Source organism: Squalius cephalus (genome assembly GCF_949319135.1).
Source record: "Squalius cephalus genome assembly, chromosome: 3".
NCBI classification, from domain to species: Eukaryota; Metazoa; Chordata; class Actinopteri; order Cypriniformes; family Leuciscidae; genus Squalius; species Squalius cephalus.
In genome coordinates, this window is record NC_137124.1 from 3,489,316 (window position 1) to 3,515,290 (window position 25,975).

Genomic DNA, 25,975 nt, shown 5'->3' on the forward strand with positions numbered 1-25,975 from the left:
GCACATTTACTACACTCATAACACCGTCGGCGTGAGCCGGATAACCAGACTTTATACTCTTTTTGAGATTTCTCTGGGTCGCCGTGAGAACGGCGTTTGTGTGCAGGCGAGCGAGTTGTGTAACTGACTCGTTGGCTGCGGTGAACACTACTGCAGTAGCCTTTTCTAAGGGGACTGGCAAAGGCAAAAATGTGCGTTTTGACGGCGGTCCAGCCGCGGCGGGACCCAACCGTCTTTTCCTCCCTGTGCATGCTAGGAGGACTTCGCAGGCTCGGGCTTCAGCGAGATCTTAGGCCGGGGGCCCCGAGGGGGAGGCGGCCTGCGCTGGCTGGATGAGCGTGACCTAGGGCGGCTGCCCTGTCGTTGCTGTGAAGACGGAGGTCGAGACGAGCGCTGTGTAGAGCTGCGTGCAGGAGGCTGTGCTTGAGAGCGGCCTGCAGCGAAACTCGAGCGGCGAGGCAGGAAGAGGTTCATGGCCTGCGACGCCTAAGTGCTCGACAGCCTGAGTGAGGAGGCGGAGAAGCTCGTCGTCCACACTGGCGCGGGCCCGGACAGAGTCCTGGGTCGAAGAGGAGGTGGAGCGGTGAGATCCGGACCACTCTTCGCTGTCCGAAGCCAGGATAGAGCAGCTGTCCATGATGGCGTTCTCATCCGCTTCATCCCCTGAGGCGACGGCAGTGCGGGCAGGAGCCGGCAGCTGCGCGTCGGGAAGCGGGGGCGGAGAGGGAGAGAGCGAGGCTCGCGGGAGAGGATCCGGCGAAGCCCTGGCTGGCCCATCAGACTCCGGTGGTCTCTGTGAGCGGCGTTTCTTCTTACACGGCCCAGAGACAGGCGGAGTGGCAGCATCAGCGTCGAACAAGGCGAGTCGAGCCCGCAGTGTCGACATCGGCAGTTCCTCGCAAAGCTCGCAGCCGCCCGAAAACATGGCGGTGGCTGCATGGTCACGTCCCAGGCAGAGAGCGCAGATCACGTGGCGGTCCCTGTCACTGAGATGGGCTCGGCACGAGCCACAGGAAATATGAGGCATTTTGCAGCAAACGCCTCGGCTCTTTTAGTCAAAATGTGTCGCAGCGGCGAACACACAGCAGAAGCGCAAGTAAAAAGGATACTGTCGCCGGATAGCGAAGCAGGCATGGATGGCTGAAGGCGGCGAAGACGGCCTGCTCCTCCGACGCTTTCCTCGGCTTGCAGGCGCTTGATTCAACGGCGGCGGCTTCTCTCAGAGTGCAGCGATGCGGAGAGCTTCGCGGAAGAGACGAAAATCAGAGAATCAGCCTCCGAGCCTTCCTTTTATACGCTAGCCACCCCCCATTCTGGCGGGCTGTGACGCGAGAGGGCGCGCGCGCCATCATTGGGAGTGACGTCACGCCAGGCTCACTGGTAGGCTTATGCAGTTGCCGCAGAGCAGCCAATGAGCGCGCTAGATAGCCTGCTCTAGGTCTGCTAGCTGCTGCACTGCGTTGACAATGAATAAAAATGAAGGATAATTTTTTGGCTTCATATCTCGAGGAAAGATGACTTTACCCGTAGCGTAAACTAACTTACGCAATACGAGAGAACCTCTCGTAAGAGAACCAGAGGACACTGCCACACCTGCAGCCCTCTCCACTAACTTCACTTTTTCACACACCCCTCATCTAACTGGAGGGGACGGGGGTACTTTTCTGGTCATCTCCAACGAATGGAAATTTAATCCTTTACCATCTCTGTGTGACAATAGCTCTTTTGAATCACATGTAATATCTATGACCAGCCCTATTAAAATCAATTTTGTAGTTGTTTATCGTCCTCCTGGCCAGCTATGCAATTTCTTGGAGGAGTACCATCCTCAGTTCCCTGAGGATGGTACTCCTCTCGTAGTTCTTGGAGACTACTAAACTCAGGCTGCTGACTTCCATACTCTGCTTGTCTCGTTTGACCTCAAGTGAGTATCTACTGCGGCTAATCACAAATAAGGTAAACAATTGGACCTTATTTACATGCACTACTGCTCCACTGACGCTGATCACTCCACTGCACACCTCAGATCACTTCCTCCTCACTCTTAACCTGAACCTGGCTCAGGACACAACACACAACATACATTCCTCCACAGGTCACTTTTTGACGAAACCTACGCTCACTCTCACTCTCTCGCCTATCCTCTTTGGTCTCATCCAAACTTCCTCCCCTAATCAGCTCACATCATTAGATACTAACAGTAAAACTGGCACTCTTTTCTCCACTCTAACATCTTGTTTAGACAACTTCTGCCTGCTTGCATCCAGGCCAGCCCGCGCCACCCCCTGGTTATCTGATGTTCTCTGCGAGCGTTGTTCTAATCTCAGGGCTGCAGAGAGGAAATGTCGCGAATCGAAAGATCCCACTGACCTTGGTTTGTATCAATCCCTCCTCTCTTCCTTCTCTGCTAATATCTCTATTGTTAAAACAACTTACTACCACAACAAAATGAACAATTCTTCAAACTCTCTGACTCTTTTCAAAACCTTCTCTTCTATTATTAATCCTCCTTCATCAGCTCTAACAGCTGGATGATGTCTTTCCTATCAGATCTACACAGCTCCTTGTCCAAGCTCTTGTTCTATCCAGACTGGACTATTGTAATGCTCTCTTGGCAGGCCTTCCCGTATCCACTGTCAAAACTCTGGAACTGATCCAGATGCTGCAGCAAGAGTGTCTTGATCGAGCTGAAGAGATGCACGTCACACCTCTCCTCATTGACTTGCACTGGCTGCCAATTGCAGCTCGCATCAAATTTAAGGCACTGATGCTTGCCTACAGAACAACCACTGGCTCTGTTTCACTTGTTACTTTGTCAGTTGTTGTACATGTATTGGTTGCTTTTGTTTCTGTGATCCTATTGGTTTTGTTCCTTGAGTTCTGTTTTATCTGCTTATGCGTTACTTTATTAAAAATCCTGCACTTAGATCCTCTCCTTCGCCTGCTTTCCTCAGACACGTTACAGTTTCCCTGTTGTTGGTTTGACTGCTTCTATTGCTCTCCTCACTTGTAAGTAACTTTGGATAAAACCGTCTGCTAAATTAATAAATGTAAATGTAATGTGACGCAGATTATCTTGAGTTTTGCGTTAGTTCAAATGTGCATTAAGGTGATGGAAACAGTATATCTGCATACTTATGACATGTTGTGACCATTTTTTGCATGTAAATCATGCATTAGGCCCAACAAAAGGTCTTACCTTGGCAACCAAATCTTCCAACATAGCCCTTGACATTCATACGGAATTTGAAAGTCATAGTTATTTGCGTGCGGACGCTTGCAGGTAGGTTATACGGAGGTTGCTGCACTGGCGTATGGGCACAGCAGCCATTTAAGCCGTGTGAGATATTTTATCTTCTGTGTCTCCTCGCAGCATTTAATACAACAATGTCCAGCAACACAAATAACTCTCTCTGAAGCAATGGGCTTCATCACGACAAAAGGTAGGCCAAACCTCAAGAAACAATGCGCATAACGTAGTGGAAATGCGCAGATTCACATTTTCTTTAGTCGAATATTTGGAAAAGAGCATACAAAATACAAAACATTTTGGATGGAAACCCAGAGACTAACTCACATGTAAAAAAACAGCTTGCATCTCCGGGTTCCCATTTAATTCTGAATTTAATTTATCCCAAAAATCAGAATAGCAAAAACAACATGCGACTAAACACGATTTTCATGTCATGGGCCCTATCATACAACCGGCGAGACGTAAGTGTGTTTTGCTAGTTTCAGCCCGATGCAGTTATTATTTTCAATATTTGAAATTTATTTTGCTCTTTTATTTGTTTATTATTAATTTGTTTCATGTATTAGTTTAGTTTGGGAATTTATGTTCACAGGCCTGTAATGTGTTTTGGAGCGTGTCGTATTCAGAGAGGGATGTTTTCCGTAGCGATATTTTTCTTATTTAGTTATGAGTTATAAACTTTATTTTTGTTAACAAAATTAAAGTTTTAGACATATCTTTTGTTTTCGAGATTACAAGTAAATAAGTTATATTTCATTAAATGTATTCAACATAGTTAGCTACAGTAAAATGTAGAATACATAATGTTAACTTACCTCCTTTTTTTCTCACTCTGAATCCTGTAGTTTATTTTTGCAGGCTGTCTTATATACAAGCAGGAGACTTTTGAAAAGACACTCCCACAAATATCCAAAACTCTTAAAAAAGCTAAAAGACACGCCTACAAGAGGTTAACTGACATATTAATGAGACTAGTTCTCCAGAAGATGATGTAACCTTCAGCTCTGTGTATTAGTTCAGCTATTTGATCTCTGTTATAGAGTATTGCAATTATTTTTGGAAATGCTATAGTCGCCTGATCAAATCAATAGCAGTCACAAAAATTGGGTTCTCAAACTCATTCAGCATGTGCACGTGTTTTTGATACAGTTTGTTTTTAAATAAGTGATATTTCATAAAATGTACTGCAATTTGGAATGTCTTCTTTAGTTACAGTTACTTTAGTTAGTTGCAGTAAACTGCTATGTACAGTTATTGATTGACTGTAAAACAAATGTATTGTTGACTTACAGTATATTCCTGCTAGTAGCTGCACTGTTTTTAATGGAATTCTTACAGTGCTAGTTTGACTCTTTAATGCAATGAAATGGGACTGTATACTGTGACTTAAAGGTTTAATTCACTACAAAATGAAAAAGTCATAATTTACACAAACTCACGTTGTTCCAAAACCATAAGCAATTCATTCATCTTCGAAACACAAATGAAGATATATTTATTGAAAACGGAGAGATATCTATTCCCTGATTGAAAGTCTGTGCACCCAAAATTTTCAAGCTTCAAAATATTCATAAAATTAAAATGGTTATTAAGTTAATAACTAATGATCTTTGCAATGGAAGTTAATCAATCAAAAACTTATTTTAGCCACACAATAACTTTATTAAAGTGCTGCTGTAAAGCCAAAACAATCCTATAAAAGCGCTATATAAATGAAGGTGACATGACTTGACTACATCCATATGATCTAACTTTGTCAATAAAGACTTATCTTTTGTTTTCGAGCATGCAAGTAAATAAGTGATATTTCATTGAATGTACTGTTATTTGGAATGTCTTCTTTAGTTACGCCTGGGGCTGTTAACTTTTCACCTGCTTCCTGATGAAGAACACCTCCCAGGTATTTCAGTTTGACAGCATGTCCTAGAGCTTTCACTGGAATGAAGGGTCTTGCTTGTACTGTCGGTTTACATTTTTAAATGTTTCTTCACACTGCTTCTCTGCCAGTTACATACCGATCATATAAATAGCCTTTAAACTGTGGCGTATGTAAAAATAATCGGTAACAGTTTACAATGAGATTCATTTATTAAGCATTAGTTAATGTATTAACTAACATGAACTAACCATAAGCAATAATGTTTTTTTGCTGTTGTTAATCTTTGTTAACGTTACTTAATAAAAATACAGCTGTTCATTGTCCATGTTAGTTCACAGTGCATTAACTAATGTTAACAAGATTTTAATAAAGTATTAGTAAATTTTGAAATTAACATTAACAAAGATTATCAAATGCTATATAAGTGCAGTTCATTATTAGTTAATGTTAACTAATGTTAACTAATGAACCTTATTGTAAAGTGTTACCAAATAATCAATTAGATGAATAAATATCATACATATGGGTGGAAAGTTTCTTAAGGAGTCACCAAAGGCACTGTTCTGCCTATTATTTTGGCATGGAGCTTTGATTAAGAAGAGGTACCACCAGTAGAAATACACTCCAGTAAACGCTGCTATGTACACGGTAAAATAAAATGTATTGTAGATTTACAGTATATTCCTTGCTAGTTGTTGCATTGCTTTTTTAAATACAATTATTAAAAAAAAAATCCAACCAATCTAAAACCTTTGGCAGAGTGTATATTTTTAGCATATAATATTGCCATATAAAACACATGGCAAGTTTAAATCAGACATGATATTGGCAGGTAATGGATTTTTTCTCCATGTGATGTAAACAGTAATGTTCATTCATTCATATTTCAACAGCTGGGAGAAAATAAGTTTACAGTTAATAAGTTCAAAGATCCCTGTCAAAGGGACACTAATCACCACAACGGATTGTCCCATAATGCACTGGAGTTTCACTACTTTCTTCTTTAATAATCACATCATAGTAAAATGCTGCAGTGGATGGGAACATTTTTTTTTTTTTTTTTTTTTTTTTAGTTCTAACAATATTTTGACACCTAATGAGTTCATTATTATATGATTCACAGAGTACATTGTGAAAAAAACTCAGAATAATTCTGGAAAAAATACAGTAAAAATGTATAGATATTTACAGAACCACTTGTGAAAAACTGTAAACACACTAAAGGTGTATATAGAGTAACAGAAAACACCATCATGGTGACAAACATGACACTTAAATAATGCAATAAACATTCATTAACAGAAGATGTAACAGGAAGCCCAATAAAAATGTCCGGTTAGATCTTTTACAGTCTTCCCTGTATTCAGTAAGGGTTAAATTGGCTGTTAAGCAACATTTTTACCCATAGTCAAATACAGTAAAATTACAACATTTTTGTTTTCAATGTAAACAAGGCTTTTTTTTAAGCTGTAAATGAAAATGAAAGTGTTTGGTTCTTAGGTGATGTTTCTGATAAGCCTGTACAAAACAACTACACGTGTAACTTCAGGTTGTGCTTGATTCTTGAGCAAGGCCTCAGGTTATTCTCTATAATAAGTACTGCACGTTGCTGGAAATACAAGCCTCTGCTAAAAGACATCACAATGTCATATTTCATTTTACATGTTAGAATGAATGAGAAATCATATGAATGCTTTATGATTGATGTTGCATGTCAAGCAAATGAAGGAATTTTACTGGAGGCCTTTGTCTTTCCAGTTTCAGTGTAGTGAGTAGGTTATTTATTTATGTGAGTTTTATAAAACAGGTTTAAACAAATAAATAATTCTACACGCAAGGAATCTGTCTTCTGAAGTTATTTCTGTCAGAAACAGACTCCTTATTTATTGTTAATCTTGACACGTGCCCTAGCTCTTGAAGTGATGAGTCTGATCCATTTGTAATGTCTGGGGGTATGTTCCTTTAAGACCCATGTTTGGGGTTTCCACCGGAGCCCAGCAGTCACGGAGAGTTGGACAGAGGCTGATACAGTGCATCCAGAAAGTATTCACAGCGCTTCACTTTTTCCACATTTTGTTATGTTACAGCCTTATTCCAAAATGGATTAAATGCATTATTTTCTTCAAAATTCTACAAACAATACCCCATAATGACAACGTGAAAGAAGTTTGTTTGAAATCTTTGTAAATGTATTAGAAAAAAAATCACATGTACATTCACTGCCTTTGCCATGACACTCAAAATTGAGCCACTCAATATGACCATATTAGCCCGGTTCTGTCAACACCTAACTCTTCCTAGCATTGTCCGGGAAGCAGACACTCTCTCTGTCATTTCAAATCTAGACTAAAAACACTTTGACCTAGCATACACATAACACATTATAGACTTCTATAATTCAATGTTAGGCTGCATAGATTAGGCCAGCCGGAACCGGAAACGGAAACACTTCCCATAAATCCTGATGTACTTGTTACATCATGGCATCTACGCTAATATTAGTCTCTCTGTTTATCCCGAGGTTTACCGCAGTCCGCCGGATCCAGGCCGCATCCGGATCTGATGAAGGACCAGTGTCTGGACACGACGACAACGCAGTCCTAAAGTGTCAACTCTCTCTCTCGTGAAGGCCTCCCCCCATCCCCCCATCCCCCCATCCCTTTACCTCAGTACAGATAAAATGTTGTCGGGATAATTCCGGTTCACATGGCTACGCAGAAGCAATAAAACATTCTGTATTACAAATTTTTCAAGGCTTGTACCAGGAACCTATTTCATGGTTTGCGTTCTCGAGCCACCAGGCACTGTTCTGTGCAAATGAGCGGCACATTAAGGGTTTTCTGTTAGAACGGTGTCGTGTTAGCGGACCCTAAGTTAATAAATAATGATCGTTGCGATGGAAGTGAATCAATCAAAACTAACTTTAGCTGGACAATAACTGTATTCTAGAGCTGCTATAAAGCCAAAACAATCTCTGTTACTTTAATTTACTATTATCACTGTAAAGCTGCTTTGAAACAATCTATATTGTTAAAAACGCTTTATAAATGAAGGTGACTTGACTATAAAATATGAAAGTCTTTTGTTTCTCAAACAAACCTACCGTTTGATTTCAGAAGACTTGCAATGAGCGCATGAGCAATAAACTGCCCCTTTAGTGTTAAAGGAGAACTCCGGTCAATTTTAACATTGAGCTCATTTTTTTGTACATTTGGAGTGCTGTCAATACAGAGAACAATGACAAGTTTTAAACCTGCTTTTAGCCTCTTAACATCCTTGATGTGTCATTACAAGTGCACAGGTCATGTGAGTGATTCCTTCAGAGTGAACACGGGTGAATCTGACTGCAGTAGATGTGAAAGATATTAATAAAAATGATGTTTATTCAGCCAGCGCTCATACCTGTATTTTCTTCCTGTTTTCGGCCGAAGTCCATATAATCGATTGTCGATTTCACGCGCGTGATCATAGGTAACTAAACCTATGCGCGTGAACTCGACAATCGACTACTTTGGACTTCGACCGAAAACAGGATGTAAATACAGGTATGAGCGCTGGCTGAATAAACATCATATTTATTAATATCTTTCACATCTACTGCAGTCAGATTCACTCGTGTTCACTCAGAAGGAATCACTCACATTTTCTGTGCACTTGTAATGACACATCAAGGATGTTAAGAGGCTAAAAGCAGGTTTAGTACTTGCCCCATTGAAGTCAACAGGGTGCAAATTTTAAAAAGAGGATAACACGGTGTAGGCAACACCGATTTTTGTCGTTGTTCTCTGTATTGACAGCACTCCAAATGTACAAAAAATGAGCTCAATGTTAAAATTGACCGGAGTTCTCCTTTAATAGTGTGTCCTCGATTTTAGTGCCCCATGTAGTTCTCTTATGGGGTTGTCAGGGTGTGTTCACACTTGTAGTTAGGTTTGGTTGGTTTGTTTGGTCCAAACCCCAAAAAACAACAACATTTAGTCCTGGTCCGCTTAGCGTTCACAGTGGCTTTTTAACACCTAAACTAAAGATACAAACCTAAAGGCATAGGGATATGTTCACAACCTGATTGGTATCCAAAAAAATACTGTGTTCTGGGATAAATGTGCTCGCTGTATGTGTGTAGCTACATACGATGGTATTCTAACCAGCTGAGAACTCGTGAAGAGCTTATAAAATGTGCGAAGTCAAAAAAGTGGCAGGAATCCCTCCGTCACGCACACAAACCAAGATCTGCTGTGAGGTGATGCGGTTCTGACACCTGTACTGAACTGTGATGGGCAACATCGCACCTATGATGAGAAGAAAAAAAAAAAACGTATTCTTGAGCATTCTGTCCTTTTAGGGTCTCATCTTGTGACATCATTTCCTGTTTTTGGTTGGTTTACATGTCTTTGGTCCGTGTTGCGTTCATGTTTCTTTCGAACCACACTAGAGTTTGTTTGGAAGCCGTCAGAGACCCATCTTTTCAGCGTTCTCGGTCTGCTTGTTTAGTTCGCACCAGGCAGCGCTCATGCTTATTCAAGTGAACTGCCCTAACAGAGCAATCGCAAAACAAAGTTCAGTTTAATCAGACCAAACATGCCAAGTGTGAACACAACCTCAGACAAAAACCTACAATGTAAACTGATTATATTTAAATTACTTCTGACTACGACATCAAAACCAGATGTAATGTTTCTGGTCTCTAAATGGGACCGCCACCGATAGGTCTGCTGTTCAGGCTGAAAAGGTAGAAGATTTGTGTTTTGAAATGGCCAAGAGTTCTGAGGAGATCAAGAAGTTAATTTAGTAATTGTTTACAAATTTGTATTACAGAATCAAATCTTAACTTCATTTAGGATTCTTATCCTAACTTACAAAATCTCATCTTATGTAGTTAGGAAATCTTAAACCAATCCATCGAGTTTAGTAATCAACTCTCTGGTCTTTTACCAAGCAGCTGCTGTGAAATGCTAGAGATTAAAATGGAGAAACGTGCTTTTAATTAAGTGCTGCAGAAAGAGAAGTTTTGATAAGCTCGGTAGAAAAGGCAAAGCCTATCACTGGGGTCTAATTATTTATCAGTGTTTTGCCATCAAAGAGCAGCACATCATTTGGGTGACAAAGTCTTTCAACCATCCAACAGTGCTGTCCTTCTTTTTGTATCATTAATAAATGCCAATTCTTAACAAAAAAAAATAACTCTCAAACAGGACTAGAGTTTGTATGTTATTAATTTAGTCAGATTGTGTTTGTCTATGCTAACACTGAACACTAATCACACAATGGTGAGTTCAAACCAAACCATTTTAAGAAGTCCGAATATGTGATGTTCTCTCAAAAATATCAGTTTTATTGATAATTCAACATTCAAGATGACTTGAATGCAACTAAAGAAAAATAACTGCAGAAGTGGAGGAAATAAGTGAAACATCTATTAAGAATTTCCCGCCTCAAAAACTCATAAAAAAAAAAAAAAAGTTTTTCCTTGACAAAATGATACTCAAACAAATCAATTAATCTTAACTTCGTTTTTCTGAGTAACAAAGGCATAATATGTTTCCAGATGACTAGATTTTCACAGTTAAGACATTAAGTGTAATTGTGACTTAGATGAAGCTCAGACCACATTTTCTAGTAATGAATGCAGAAGTTCAGGATATTCCAAGGCTTCACAATCCTTTTCTTGCAACCGTGTAGCAGAAACTCTGTACAGACACATTACACTACCAGGTACTTCCCATGATCTCTTTCATTTGTGTTGAACTTTCTATTACTGAATAGCGCCTGGAGCTCACACAGTACTTACAGTTTTCTGTGACATACTAGCAATTTACATTTTTTTAAATGTTTCCCGAGATTGTTTGCATGTTTCCAGAGAACCTCACAATGTTGCACTGCTTAACATGCAGCTCATGTAACCGTAAAACAGCAATTTTCACTCTTTAACACATACCTGAATTATCAGGTGAAATGTCAGTTGCTTTCCCCAGACGTAACTTATCGGCATCTGAGGTAAAGCCATGTGCGTTTCAACATTTTTATTTATTTATCAGTGGTAATTTACAACTGGCTCAGCACAAAATAAATATCTTATTTTACACCATACATTTAATTCCCAAATAAACATTATAAAAAAAATAAAAATAAAAAGTCAAATAGTCATAACCCATGTCATTATGGGATAGTCCGTTGTGGTGATTAGTATTTCCTTTGACAAGTACCTTTGAACTTATTAACTTTAAACTAAGGCTATTTTTCCCAGCTGTTGAAATAATTACAGAACATTCTTTTTCAACTGTGCTGCATCTAGTGTATTAAAAAAAATCCATTACATGCCTCTAATGTCTGCCTAAAACTTGCCGTGTGTTTTGTTTAGCAATATTATATGCTGTAAATATTAACATGGTGTATGGTGTCATATCCGCCAGCTGGAGTGCTCTTAATCTCCACCAGAGGGCACTCCTCCAGACTCCTGGGCCTTCCCATTATGGACTTAATTTCCCAGTATCCCTCGTATAACTACAGTATAATATATTTGTTTCCCCCGTAAGTACGACTTCAGTGCTCCAACACCCCTAAAACATCCCTCAGAAGCACAAATCCAGTAGAGAATTCGGCCGCCCGATGGGAAAAAGGCGATGGGCTTTTTGGGCTACTTTTGTTGCACAGACCTGGCAACCCTGCATACCGTCCTTCTTTCCCCGGGCCGGGAAGGATAGAACGAATGGATCCTTCACAGCCTAGTCTATCCCGCCCCGGATACGAAAGGATTTGTATATTTTTTTCAAACAAAATGGAGGGTGATAGTACTTCTGTGGGGACCTGTGAAGTCTTCTGTGAAGAAATACTGTGGGAAGTACTTTCTTTCTTTAAAATGTGAATTACCACTGTGCTCCTTCATTTGATAGGATGTTTTGAGGCAAAACTTTTTCTAATATTTTGTTTTGTTATAGGGAGCAAGAAGCAGACAGCTGAGTTTATTCAAATGAGGGCCGTAAATGATAATTTATTTAGCAGGGCGAAAAACTCGGCCATTGTGAATTGTAGGTAAGGCAACAACCCATTTGTAATATTTCCATATTACCCTGGTTCGACTCCTGCTCGGAGGACCATTTATATTCCTTGTATGGATTATGATTCTGGATTGTCCCAATAACGCTGTATTGGGATCTTCAACCCAATTCTCTGAGCAGCTGGTAACAGAATGAGAACAGTCAATGGATACTGGGAAATTAAGTCCATAATTGGGAAGGCCCAGGAGTCGTGAGGAGTGCCCTCTGGTGGAGATTAAGAGCACTCCAGCTGGCGGATCTGACACCAGCAGTGTTTTAATCAGATCATCTTTTTTTTTTTTTTTTTTATCAGATAAGATCAAGTTTTCTGCACCCATATGTTTGAACTGCTTTATCATTTAGACACACAGAGACATAAAAAAATTATGCAACAACAACGTTTGATGACATCTCAACAACGGTAACAATTTAACAAAGTCACAGTGCATGATGGGAGCGACCAATCAAAACTCATCCATGGCTCCCAGCAAGCATTGCGGCATAAATAAATGATGCAGCTGAATTGTCTTAACATTTTCTTTTATTCTTACTATTTGCTTTAATTTTTTTCTGTTTGTTGTGACTTTCTAGTAGATTGTTTTGTGATGTCCAGAATATTTGTCATGTTACTGAATATTTTGTTGATTGTGAGATTCATATGCTGATTCTTGATGTCTGTGAGTTTGTCCAGCAAATGCCATAGTTACATTTATTTGTGCACGTAAAAAAAAACAAAACAAAAAAAAACAAACAATTCTTATTAAAACAATGATAGACCCATGCTGTGAAATCACAAGGTTGCTATAATCAATCATGTAAACTTAACACATGATCAGGGGTGTAACAATCACGTCACAATTCGATACAATTTACTATACCAGGGGTCCCCAAACTACGGCCCGCCCCCACATTTGGACCGGCCCTCTGAGCAATGCCATCCAGAGAAATATTTTGAAAATGTAATTTTAAATATATATTTTAATCATTATCATATCTGTATTTGATAATAAAGGTTGGCATTCAAACTAAAATTTCCAAGAGTTATTAACTATAATTATTAAAATCAAGAAACCGTGTTGTTCAAAGAATGTATGAATGCTGTTGCTGCGTAGGTGTGCCCAGATAAGAAAGATGCCTTGAGAAGTCTGTCTGCATGTACAATCACCAGACAAATTGAATAAATGGGGTATAATGTATATGCCCAGCTGAAGGAGAAAGTGAAAGAATTAGAATGGTTTGCATTAGCACTGGATGAGAGCAATGATGTGCAGGACACAGCACAGATGCTAATTTTTCTTTGCGGAGTTAGCTCAAACTTTGAAGTGTCCGAGGAGAACTGATCAACACTGATGTGGCAGAAATGTTGAACGGCCTCAACTTGCATATCCAAGGCAAGGGGAAACTAATATGTGACATGTATTCCCACATTAAAGCATTTGAGGTGAAACTAGCACTGCTTGTGGGACAAGAGCAAAAGCAAGACTTCACTCATCTCCCTTTTACCCAAAGCCTCTCAGCTGGGAATCCAGCGGCCCCATTCCCAGCTGAAAAGTCAGTGGAAGCGCTGGAAATGCTGAAGGCGGAGTTTGACGTGCACAAGTTTGAGTTTGACGTTCCCTGAGCTACATGTCCACGCTAAAGAAATCTGCCTTTTTCAGAACCCCTTTGCTTTGACTTATTGAATTCTATGCTGCCCTCCCTAACGAGACCTACCCAAACATCAAAAGGCAAGCAATGAAGATGTCCACACTTTTTGGCAGGACGTATATCTGTGAGCAAACCTTTTCACGCATGAAACTGATGAAAAATCCGATGAGATCAAGGCTACGTTTACATATGGCCGGCAATTTTCATAAACGGACATTTCACCCTCTCCGTTTTCAAAAATAACATTGTGCACACCTGTCAGTTTTCAGAAAAGTGTTCGTTTACACCAACCTGTGTATATGCCGTCAAGAGCATGCCAAACCTGTAGGTGGCAGTGCAACGAGAAGTTCAAGCCCACGTTAGCCAATCAGAATTCTGAAAATAGGAACAAATCACTTCCTCCTAAAGTGTTGTATCGATCTCCTTTGAAGCTGTTAGTGTGTCATTAGCATACAGCGGGGAAAATAAGTATTGAACACGTCATAATTTTTCTCAGTAAATATATTTCCAAAGGTGCTATTGACATGAAATTTTCACCAGATGTTGGTAACAACCCAAGTAAGCCATACCTACAAAGAAACAAACAAAAATAAGTTCAGAAATTAAGTTATGTGTAATAATGTGAAATGACACAGGGAAAAAGTATTGAACACATGAAGAAAGGGAGGCGCAAAAAGGCATGGAAAGCCAAGACAACTGCTGAAAACTTACAGTAATTAAAAAGCAATCCAGCCCCCTGTCAGTGGACATTAATAACAGCTGGTTCAGTCCCAAATGATGACCTACAAAAAGGTGTCATTGCCAAGGTGTCACACAAGACACATCTCATGATGGGTAAAAGCAAAGAGCTGTCTCAAGACCTTCGCAACCTAATTGTTCCAACACATAATGATGGCATTGGTTATAGGCGCCATTCTCAGCTTCTGAATGGTCCAGTGAGCACTGTTGGGGACATAATACGGAAATGGAAAGACAATCATTTCACCATAAATTTGCCTCGACCAGTGCTCCTCGCAAGATTTCTGATAGAGGAGTGAAAAGAATAATCAGAAGAGTTGTCCAAGAGCCAACACTAAGTTGCATGGTGTTTTTAGGGTAATGTGCACTGCCATTTCTCCTCCAAATATGGTGTGTATTATGGCATCCAAACAGTTCAATTTTGCTCTCATGTGACTACACTATATTCAGAAAATAGAACCTTAAGGACAGTAAAAGGAACAGAGCTAATGTCTTTCACATCCAAACAGCTACGGAAAACAAACAAAATGACGAAAACAAACAAAAGCTAACTAAATTCATTTTTAAAATGTGTCTCTTCTCCAAATACAGCAAGCATATGATTCACAATTGTACTAAATTTGGGGCAAAATCATTAGAAGAGAAATGTAAATATGTGAAGGAGAACAAACTCTGCTACGGTTGCATGAAACTAGGCGACAGCGCAAAAGATTGCCGTCACCGTCTATCCTGTGACACCCGTAGAGGTAGACATCCAACTTGTCTACATGATGAAAACTACAGAAAGTAAGTCAACTCTGCACTAGTCTCAAACCAAGTTGACAACTACATGAGACAACTACTACTACGTCTCACAAAGTAGAGAATGGTGAGCCATCCACCAATACTTCAATGATCGTGACAGTGTGGGTATCGGCCGAGAGGAATCCAGGCTCTGAAAAACTTCTTTATGCTCTGCTTGACACCCAGAGTGATACTGTGTTTGTCAATCAAGAGCTGAGCAACAAGCTACAAGCTGACTCCTGTCCTGTGAGACTGAAGTTGACAACCATGACCGCAAAGGATGTTGTCATGCCGAGTGAAAGGGTGTCAGGTCTCAAAGTAAGAGGCTACAGCTCCCCCGTTGTCCTCAACCTGCCTATACTAAGGACTCCATTCCAGTGAACCGTACTCACATCCATACTTGTGACACAGCACGACACTGGAGGCATCTCTCTACAATAGTGGACAAAATTCCACATCTGCAGGATTGTGAGGTTGGACTCCTGATTGGCTACAGCTGTCCAAAGGCTTTGGCACCAAAACAGGTGATATTAGGAGGAGATGATGAACCTTATGCAGTCCATACAGACCTTAAATGGAGCATTGTTGGTCACTTGTCTTCACACCATGAATCACAAAGCTTCAACACCATCTGTCATAGAGTTAGCATTAAAGAGGTTCCCCATTGACTCCAGCAGGTGTTATTAAGGTATTGGAGTCTGACTTCAAAGACACTGGTGAAGATAATAAAACTGTGTCTCAGGATGACATCCTCTTCTTGACCAAACTGCAGCAAGGCATAAGGAAGAACGACCACGGGCATTACGATATGCCCATCCCCTTCAAAGAGAGACCTTACTTCCTTAACAATAAGCAGCTTGCCATCGTAAGGCTCAATCTTAAAGGAGTCATAACCTGCAAATTTCACTTTTCCACGAGAATCAATGTATGTTATGATTGCATAATGATTATACACTGGCCGGGAAGCCGATATTTAAAAGTGAAGCGTTTGTTTACCTCAGGGTTTGTAAAATAGCCCACGTGCACGCGCACTAAAAAACGAGATTTTGATTTCAGCCCCGTCTTGACGTCAAGACGGGGCAGGATATACCATATATGGACACCGCAGCAGGAAGCCCGCCCTTCCCCTCTCCCCCTCATATTCAGTTCAGTCGCGAAAGATGTAGAAACCGAGTGCACACGTGAGTTGCTCTGTGGTTGACTGCCAGAAACAACATGCGAATGTGTTTTCTATACCAAAAACGGACCAAACTATCAGGGACCAGTGGATAAAATTCATTTTTAATGACGCTGTCCCAGCAACACTTTCAACTGGCTTATTGTTCGGTGTCTGCGCTAAACATTTTACGCCGGAATCATTCACAAATTTGGGCCAATATCAGGCGAAGTTGGCCACGAAGCTCCGTTTGAAAAAAGGTGCCATTCCAACCATCCGGGACTTGCCTGAAATTGAAACGGTAAGACTGTTTTTATTGCTCTACTGTGTGTAACAAACAGCAGCTAACTACTAATGCGGCTATTGTATGTAACGTTAGCTTCAAGGTAAACACGGGGAATGGACTCTACGTCCACGACAGCCAAAACATCGCATCAGATCTCGCGAGACAATAATGCCTTCAGAAATAAAGGTTTTAGGAGCTCTATTTGTATTATTTTTTTTTTTCACTTTTATTTTTTAGAAGGGCATGAAAGACTATAATACAGCAGTAGGTATCCAAATTAAGACTAGGTTATGACTCCTTTAAAAGAAAATTGCTAAGATGAAAGGCACAAGGAACACTATGTTAGGTTTATGGAAGAGGTCATTGAGAGAGGTGAAGAAGTGCATGATGAAGGAAAGGATGGAGAGAAGTGGTACATCCCTCAGCATGGGGTGTATCATCCTTAGAAGCCAGACAAGCTCCGTGTTGTCTTTGACTGCTCCACCAAGTACCAGGGAACCAGCCTAAATGATCACTTGCTCCAAGGCCCAGATTTAATGAATAAGCTGACTGGTGTTCTTTTAAGATTCAGACAACAACCCGTTGCCCTTATGTGCGATATTGAAAAGATGTTTCAAATAATATAAAAGCATCGCTTTACTTTTTTTCGCATACCATTTACTTTCTTTGTTTACCAGTTCTGTCTAGCAAAGTATTAGATCTGACCGACAGAGATCGTAAACTAATGAAGAGGGAGAATGTGAGTGAGTGCTGTGTGATCAGGTGCTGCCATTCTCAGTGCCGCCTGACAAAATAAAAGTCTGGAGCGCCGTCAAAATAAAAGTCCCGCTTCCAACACATCGGCCAATCAGAAAAACTTGCCGATGCCGATATTTTAAAAATGCCAAATATTGGCCGATATATTGGTCGACCACTAATGAAGTCAACGTATGAAGTCAGCTTATGTGATGTTCTCTCAAATGTTTCAATTGTATTCAACATTTAAGATGACTTTGGAAAATGAGTGAATGAAACTAGAAAAAGAAAAGAAAAAAAAACTGCATAAGTGGAGTAAATTAGTGAAAAGTCTATTAAGAATTGCCCTGTATCAGATGGATTTTGCTTGACAAAATGGCACTTAAATTAATCTATTAATCTTAACTTGAGTTTTCTGAGTAAACAAGGAATAGGAAACCGTTAGATTTTACAGTGATGCTGGTCATGTTGGCGCCTCTGTCCTCCCAGCTGATCCTTAGAATAAGGATCTTTGATTGTATTGTTCCCTGGCTCTCAGGTGCCTGGTGTAGGTGGTCCATTATTCTGCACCAAATAGCAGGATGGGGAGGAAAACAGCTCTGTAGACTAGGAGTTTTTTTTGGGCTGTTAGGTCTCAGACTTCAAAGACTCTTCCCAAGTCTGGCATGGTCTCCACTGGCACAAATCAGGCGATCGTTAACCTCAGAGTCTATGTCAGCTTTTGAGGAAAGAAGGCTGCCGAAATAGGGGAAGTGGTCCACGTTTTCAAGAGTGGTGTTGCCCACTTTTATGGTGGGCTGGATAGCTGGCTGGTTGGGTGGAGGTTGATATAGGACCTCTGTCTTCTTGAGGTTTAATTTTAGGCCCAGGGCTCTGTACACACCGGAAAAGGCATTCAGGATGCCCTGGAGGTCTTCTGCGGCATGTGCAGCGATGACATTATTGTCCACGTACTGAAGCTCTGTGATGGCGGTGTAGTTGACTTTGCTCTTGGCCTTGAACCTGTTAAGGTTACGCTGTCTGAGCTCGCTGGCTCGCTTCCCATGGTTGCGCGTCTTGAAGTGCTTGAGCAGCACTGCAGCCCCTCCGACTAGAATATCCAGAAAAATGCCAAAATAGGCGAAAACCGGTAAAATATTTGGTGGTGTGTACTGGCAAAAGTTCAGCAACTCGTCCCTGGTGAAACTGATTGTAGGAATATAGCTAAGGACAGGACAAACTAACAAAAACAGTAACACAACTGTGGAGCTCTACACCTCCAAATTCTGGGGATGATTTGTTGGTTATTTATTGATGATGACAGCAACATGTAATCTAATAATTCACAACTTATCCCAAGGTTTATCACTGATCAAAAGTGTGTAAAGTCAGTATATACCTTTAAATACTACTTTACCAACCCTGTGATACTGTGGCGAGAGAGCCAGCAATGGTGTGGCCGCAATTAATTTTTTTTTGTATTTATTTTTTTGTATGTGTGTGCACAAAACAGTTTAGAAATACACAATGCTTGTCCTGTTCATTTGTCGGATCTTCTTCTTGTAATGTGTTGTATTGTGTTGATTATTGTCTAATTTTGACTAGGGATGGGCATATTTCAAAAATATTGTATTTGAATATTTGGGCTCATAAAAATCGAATATTCGTTTATTTAAATAATGTTTAACAAGAAAGTTGTTATTTTTTTTAGAGATGCACCGATTATATATATATATATATATATATATATATATATATATATATATATATATATATATATATATATATATATATATATAATCGGTGCATCTCTAAAAAAATAACATCTTTCTTGTATATATATAGGCTATTTTTTTTTTATAAAACACCATTTACTTGAACACCCAAACTGAATAATAAAAACAAATTTAAATGGATACATTTTCTATAAATATTTTTGAGTCTTCATTTTCTTTTCTGACATAGACTACTCCAGTTCTTGTTAAAAAACAACAGACATGCAAACTCTGAGCATTTTGGGCACTTTTTGTTTGAAATCATATTTATTTAGTTTGAACGGAAAAAAAGGCTAATAAAGCAGACTGCGCAGTTAACGTACAGAACGTAGGCCTACATACGCACTCGTGTCAGCATATGGTTATCGTGTTTATATTGTTTCACGTTCATGTTGAGAAAAACAATAATATCCACATGCTCGAGTGAGAAAACGCACTGCGCTGACAGACATTGCAGAGATACAAAGATAACGGTTTGCTAAGCGAAGTTTCTAAAAGCATTTTGTGTTTTCTGTTCTTAAACCTGTCTCCCTCAACGAAACTTAAAGGAAGTATATGTCTCAAAATCATTTTGCTATCAGAAGATATATCTGATCACTCGTGCTACAGCTGCACTTACCCACAATCGTTAATTCAGTGATGGACAGCGGCCTTTCCTCAGTCGACTGCTGTTTGGATTTCATGTGATTTCTCATTGTGGTGGTGATATTATGATAACTTAGTTTCATTATTTAATTTGATTAAAAGTACTTCCATTTTGTAATATCATTTTCATCCAAGTAATTCCAAACTTTGCGAGGCAGACGACGACATTATGTGATCAAATACAATCGACACGCTCTTAATGCATTTAATTATAACTGCGAGTTAGTGTTTGGGATTTATCATGGATTCACTGCATCAATGGTCACTGCATTTCATATGGACCTTTAACTGAGATAATGTTGCCAATCAGTCAGACATTATACACATTCACCTTTGGGCATGACCTTCTTCATAAAAATAGTCATATGAAACTGTAATGTTCAATTTTATTTGATTTCATATTACAGAGTATTAAAATTGCATGAAAGTCAAGCAGTTGCATCTCAATCTGCAGTAATTTATTTGATGTGTTCCATTTCAGTGTCCTTCATTTTGAGGTGTATGTTGATCTTCACATTCCCTTTCTAGGAGAGCTACACCTCTGCTGTTTGAATGGAAGTTTGTCAGATATTAGCTCAGGTGTTTGTGATTATAAGTGCAACCGTCATCATATCATTTTGATTAAACTCTAGTAATCCTCTTGACCATAATTGTAGTCTCCCTGGTTCTCGTCCTCGCTGCTATATTGAGAGATTTCTTCTGCCAGCTCTTCCCCCAGCTCTTTCCCCAGCTCTTCCCCCAGCTCTTCATATCTACGGTGATTCCCAGACACCTGGTGAGGTTGACGCACAGTGGGGTGATACTGATTCCCAGGCACCTGGTGAGGTTGACGCACAGTGGGGTGATACTGATTCCCAGGCACCTGGTGAGGTTGACGCACAGTGGGATGATACTGATTCCCAGGCACCTGGTGAGGTTGACGCACAGTGGGGTGATACTGATTCCCAGCAGGGTGGTGAGGTTGACGACCAGCCATCATGGGGTATAATGTTTAAGTTACTAGTGAATTTAGCTGTAAGCACACACACACGAATTAAAATTCATTACAAATATTAGCAAAGTTGGTTTGGATAAAAAGTAACCATTTGGTTTAATATTTTAGTGTCTAAATGCTTTTTGGGGTCACTGTATAGTAAATATGAATTACATTTGCAGAAACACTAGAAACATATATCTTGATAGTTAGCTATAGTAAAATGTAAAGAATACATAATGTGAACACTTACCTTCTTTTTTCCCCGCTCTGAATCCTGTGAGGTTTCTTTTTGCATGGAAAAGCGGTCTTATATACAAGCAGGATACTTTACTTTTGAAAAGACACTCCCACAAACATCCAAAACTGGTTAAGAGGTTAACTGGCATATTAATGTGACTAGTTCTCTAGAAGATGATCTGACCTTCAGCTCTGTGTATTAGTTCAGCTATTTGACCTCTGTTATAGAGTATTGAAATTCTTTTTGGAAATGTTATAGTCACCTGACCGAACTAAGCCTGATCAATCAATACCATTTACAAAAATAGGGTTCACAAATTCATTCACCACATGTACATGTTTTTGATAGTTTGTTTTTAAATAAGTGATATGTCATTGAATGTACTGTTATTTGGAATGTCTTCTTTAGTTACGCCTGGGGCTGTTAACTTTTCAACTGCTTCCTGATGAAGAACACCTCCCAGGTATTTCAGTTTGACAGACATGTCCTAGAGCTTTCACAGGAATGAAGGGTTTTGGCTGTTTGTTCTGTCGGTTTACATTTTTTAAATATTTAAGTAACCTTAAAACTGCTGCATGTGTGAAGAACATACAAATTAATAAGTAGCAGACATATGGGTGGAAAGTTTCAAAAGGAGTCACCAAACCTCATTCTGCCAATGAGGAAACAATTAAGCAAAATTATTTTGGCATGGTGCTTTGATTCAGAAGAGGTACCACCAGTGGAAATACACTCCAGTAAACGCTGCTATGTACATTGATGTTGATGCACTGTAAAGCATTTATTGTAGATTAACAGTATATTCCTGCTAGTAGTTGCATTGTTTTTAACGTAATTTACAGTACTACACTGAACAAAATTATAAATGCAACACTTGTTTTTTCCCCCATTTTTCATGAGCTGAACTCAAAGATCTAAGACTTTTTCCATGTACACAAAAGGCCTATTTCTCTCAAATATTGTTCATAAATCTGTCTAAAACTGTGTTAGTGAGCACTTCACCTTTGCCGAGATAATCCATCCACCTCACAGGTGTGGCATATCAAGTTGCTGATTAGACCGCACGATTATTGCACAGGTGTGCCTTAGGCTGGCCACAATAAAAGGCCACTCTAAAATGTGCAGTTTTGTTAACATGTTATTTCCCCTCTACATTGTTCATTACGGCACAAGGTGCTTCTACACTGTTGAATGGGCGGGCATGTGGGCAGGTCGTGCGGGTGACGGGGATGGTAGTTGTGGGAAACTTTGCCCATGTTCTGAATAACGTCGTGTTAGCTATAAACATTGTGTTTATTTTGGGGGGGGGGGGGGTGTATCTGGTGTGACCACCATTTGCCTCGTTCGGTGCAACACATCTCCTTCGCATAGCTGATCAGGTTGTTGATTGTGACCTGTGGAATGTTGGTCCACTCGTCTTCAAAGGCTGTGTGAAGTTGCTGGATATTGGCAGGACCTGGAACACGCTGTCATATACGCCGATCCAGAGCATCCCAAACATGCTCAATGGGTGACATGTCCGATGAGTATGCTGGCCATGCAAGAACTGGGATGTTTTCAGCTTCCAGGAATTGTGTAAAGATCTTTGCAGAATGGGGCCGTGCATTATCATGCTGCAACATGAGGTGATGGTCATGGATGAATGGCACAACAATGGGCCTCAGGATCTCGTCACGGTCTCTCTGTGCATTCAAACTGCCAACAATAAAATGCACCTGTGTTCGTTGGCCATAACATTCGATTGCCCATACCATAACCCCACCACCACGGGCCACTCAATCCATAACATTGACATCAGCAAACCGCTCACCCACACGACGCCAGAAACTCTTTGGTTATGCAAACCGATTGTTGCAGCAGCTGGTGGCTGGTCTCAGACGATCTTGTAGGTGAAGATGATGGATGTGGAGGTCCTGGGCTGGTGTGGTTACACGTGGTCTGCAGTTGTGAGGCCGGTTGATGTACTGCCAAATTCTCTGAAACGCCTTTGGAGATGGCTTATGGTAGAGAAATGAACATTCAGTTCATGGGCCAATTGCACACTCCCTCAAAACTTGCGACATCTGTGGCATTGTGCTGTGTTATAAAACTGCACATTTTAGAGAGGCCTTTTATCGTGGCTAGCCTAAGGCACACTTGTGCAATAATCATGCTGTCTAATCAGCATCTAACACTAGGGGTGTGAACCTACACTGGTCTCACGGTTCGGTTCGATTACGATTATCATGTCATCGATTCAGTTCAATTCGATATCACGATGCATCGCGATGCACCGCATTCTCAATTTGAAATTTTACTTCAAAAGTGATGTGCACGTGTGTGTGTGCGCGCGTGCTCGCCTGTTCGGGAAGTCGCAGTGACAGAAACAGTGACATTCCAGTTCAAGTTTCAAGGGAGTAAAGCTTGTTTATGCCATTAAGAAAAGGAAAATCTGTCAACTACATTTTGTTTTAAAGAAATGTTCATTTAAAAGCAGCGCTCATTAATCAGTGTATTATATGAGGTTGTATTAACAATGTTCGGGAGGAGCACATTCAGATAATTAACACAAGTGGAGAGCACTCAGCAATCAATGGTAAGAGGTATATATATATATATATATATATATATACACTCAGCAGTCTCACCTCAATCCATTGACAGTTTTGCAGCATCCCCCTACCACACCTTCTCCACACTTCTAGTCCTAAAACATTTACATATGGGGGGAGTACTCTGGGTTCAGGCCGAGCAAGCTCGGAGCCCTCCCTCCGGACAGCACGCCAAATACGCATTAAACTTTACCCCCTCAAATTGTATGTAAGTGTGAACTCGTGAAGTTACCATTAAAGATGCACGCATCAACCGTCGCCGAATCCGCTGTTGAAGGTGATGATCATCCATTTATAATCACGCATAACAACACAGAATAATTGTAATTTGGCCATCAGGTGCGGATACTTAAATCAGAGAAAGTTATTGGGGCGGGTGGATGATTTGTTTTTGGCTGCGGATTCGGGAGACGTTGGAGCTCATCCGCTTACTCTAAAGCAGTCAGACTCTGCCAGGCGTTAACAGCTCGGGGTGAAAACAGCTAACGTGGTTGATCAAGTTAGTGGTATTATCTCCTGCATATTCTATTTGTGCCTGACATGAGTGCACACAGCACGTGTCTTCTGCAGGTCGTGCTCACCAGGTTGTTCATAAAAGCCGAAATGTGCCCAGATGTAGGCTTTAAAGTAGTTGGAGCATTTTTAATTTTCTCGCACTCGCGTCTCACCTCCCTCTTTCATTGTATGCTACCACGACAAAGCACGTACGCCACAAATGACGTCAGAAAAGCATCAGTACATTTTAATCGGTTATGGTCTATTACTGAACCGATACCGAATCGTCCTCGTATGCATCGCGATGCATCGTAGAAACAATATATTTTGAAACCCCTATCTAACACACACTTTTTCTTTTTTGCTGATGGCTCAAAAACCGTAAATGATCTGAACCATGAATTTTGTGATCCGTTCCACCACAAGTTGAAAGATATAGTACAACTTACTGAAATGAACCCTCATATAATTGATTAATCAGTGTTTTATCTGGTGAAAAGACATAGAAAGCTATACAATATATATATAAACTCATTAGAAAAAAATAACTCTGGAGATCATCATTTGGCCATTAATCAATTAATAATCGGTGTTTGGTACATAGATGATGTTACTGATAAGCCTGTACAAAACACCTAAACATGTAACTTTAGGTTGTTCTTGAGCAATTCCTCAGGTTATTCTCTGTAAAAAGTACTGCACGTTGCTGGAAATACAAGCCTCTGCTAAAAGACATCACAATGTCATATTTAGTTTTACATGTTTTAGGGCATAGAAAGAGTGAAAAATCATATGAATGCTTTTTGATTGACGTTGCATGTCAAGCAAATGAAGGAATTTTACCGGAGGCCTTTGTCTTTTCAGTTTCGGTGTAGTCAGTATGTTATTTATTATGTGTATTTTATAAAGGTTTAAACTAGATGTTTGTCCTGATGTACATATTCAAATATACACATATGACACTGTGATTTATGTACATGATGAAACAAATGAACAAGTGGCAAAAACAAATTATGTGTTGCAATGTCCTAAATCTTTGACTGGCTTACCCAGTGTTGTTTAACATTAAATGTTCAGAAAACTGCCTGTATGTATTTTAAAATTAAAAAGGAGGAGATCCAACCAGATATATAATAGTTAATGGTGAAAAATTACAAATTGTGTCAGATTTGAATTATCTTGGAGATATCTTAGACACTCATATAACATTTGAAAAGCATATTTTAAAAAAAGTCTGCACAGCAACACCTCAACTTAGACATTTGAAATGTATACGGCGTCAACTTTCATTTGAAGCTGCAAGAATTTATTTGCGGCCTTTGATGTTTTCTAATTTTTCTTACTGTATAAACAAGCTTTAAAAGTATTTGACAAGAAACCTAATAGATATCATCATTGTTTTATTTACTTTAAACAACAATTGTAAAAAAAAAAAAAAAGAAAGAAAAAAAAGGCAAATGTACAAAATTGTTAAATATCTTGCACCTTCGCCCTTAAAAGCATTTGTTTCTTCGGCGTACAGAAATTGTAAGACAAACAAGAGCTTCGTCAAGGTGTGACTGAAGCACATTCTAGAGTAACTGAGTTTGGCCGATCAGCTTTATCTAGAGAGATGTTAATAACTGGAATAATTTACCAATATTAGACAGTGTCCTACTTTTTCACAGTTCAAGTTACATTTGATAATGTGGTTAAAGAGGAATCAGGTTTGTGATCATTGAATATTTTTGTGTTTTTTAATGGTTTTATAATTTTGGGGGATTGA

At 39.9% G+C, this 25,975-nt stretch overlaps 1 protein-coding gene across 1 annotated transcript; it reads right to left on the minus strand.

Moving 5' to 3' along the window:
* Window positions 1–20,350: 20,350 nt before the first annotated feature.
* LOC307156109 (uncharacterized protein) lies at window positions 20,351–21,208 on the minus strand. Its single transcript, XM_079867322.1, has 2 exons — window positions 21,137–21,208; window positions 20,351–20,922 (listed from the first exon to the last, which is right to left on the minus strand). Exon 2 carries the CDS (start codon window positions 20,887–20,889, stop codon window positions 20,539–20,541), a length of 351 nt encoding a protein of 116 aa, XP_079723448.1. The 5' UTR covers window positions 20,890–20,922; window positions 21,137–21,208; the 3' UTR covers window positions 20,351–20,538.
* Between the last annotated feature and the right edge of the window lie 4,767 nt (window positions 21,209–25,975).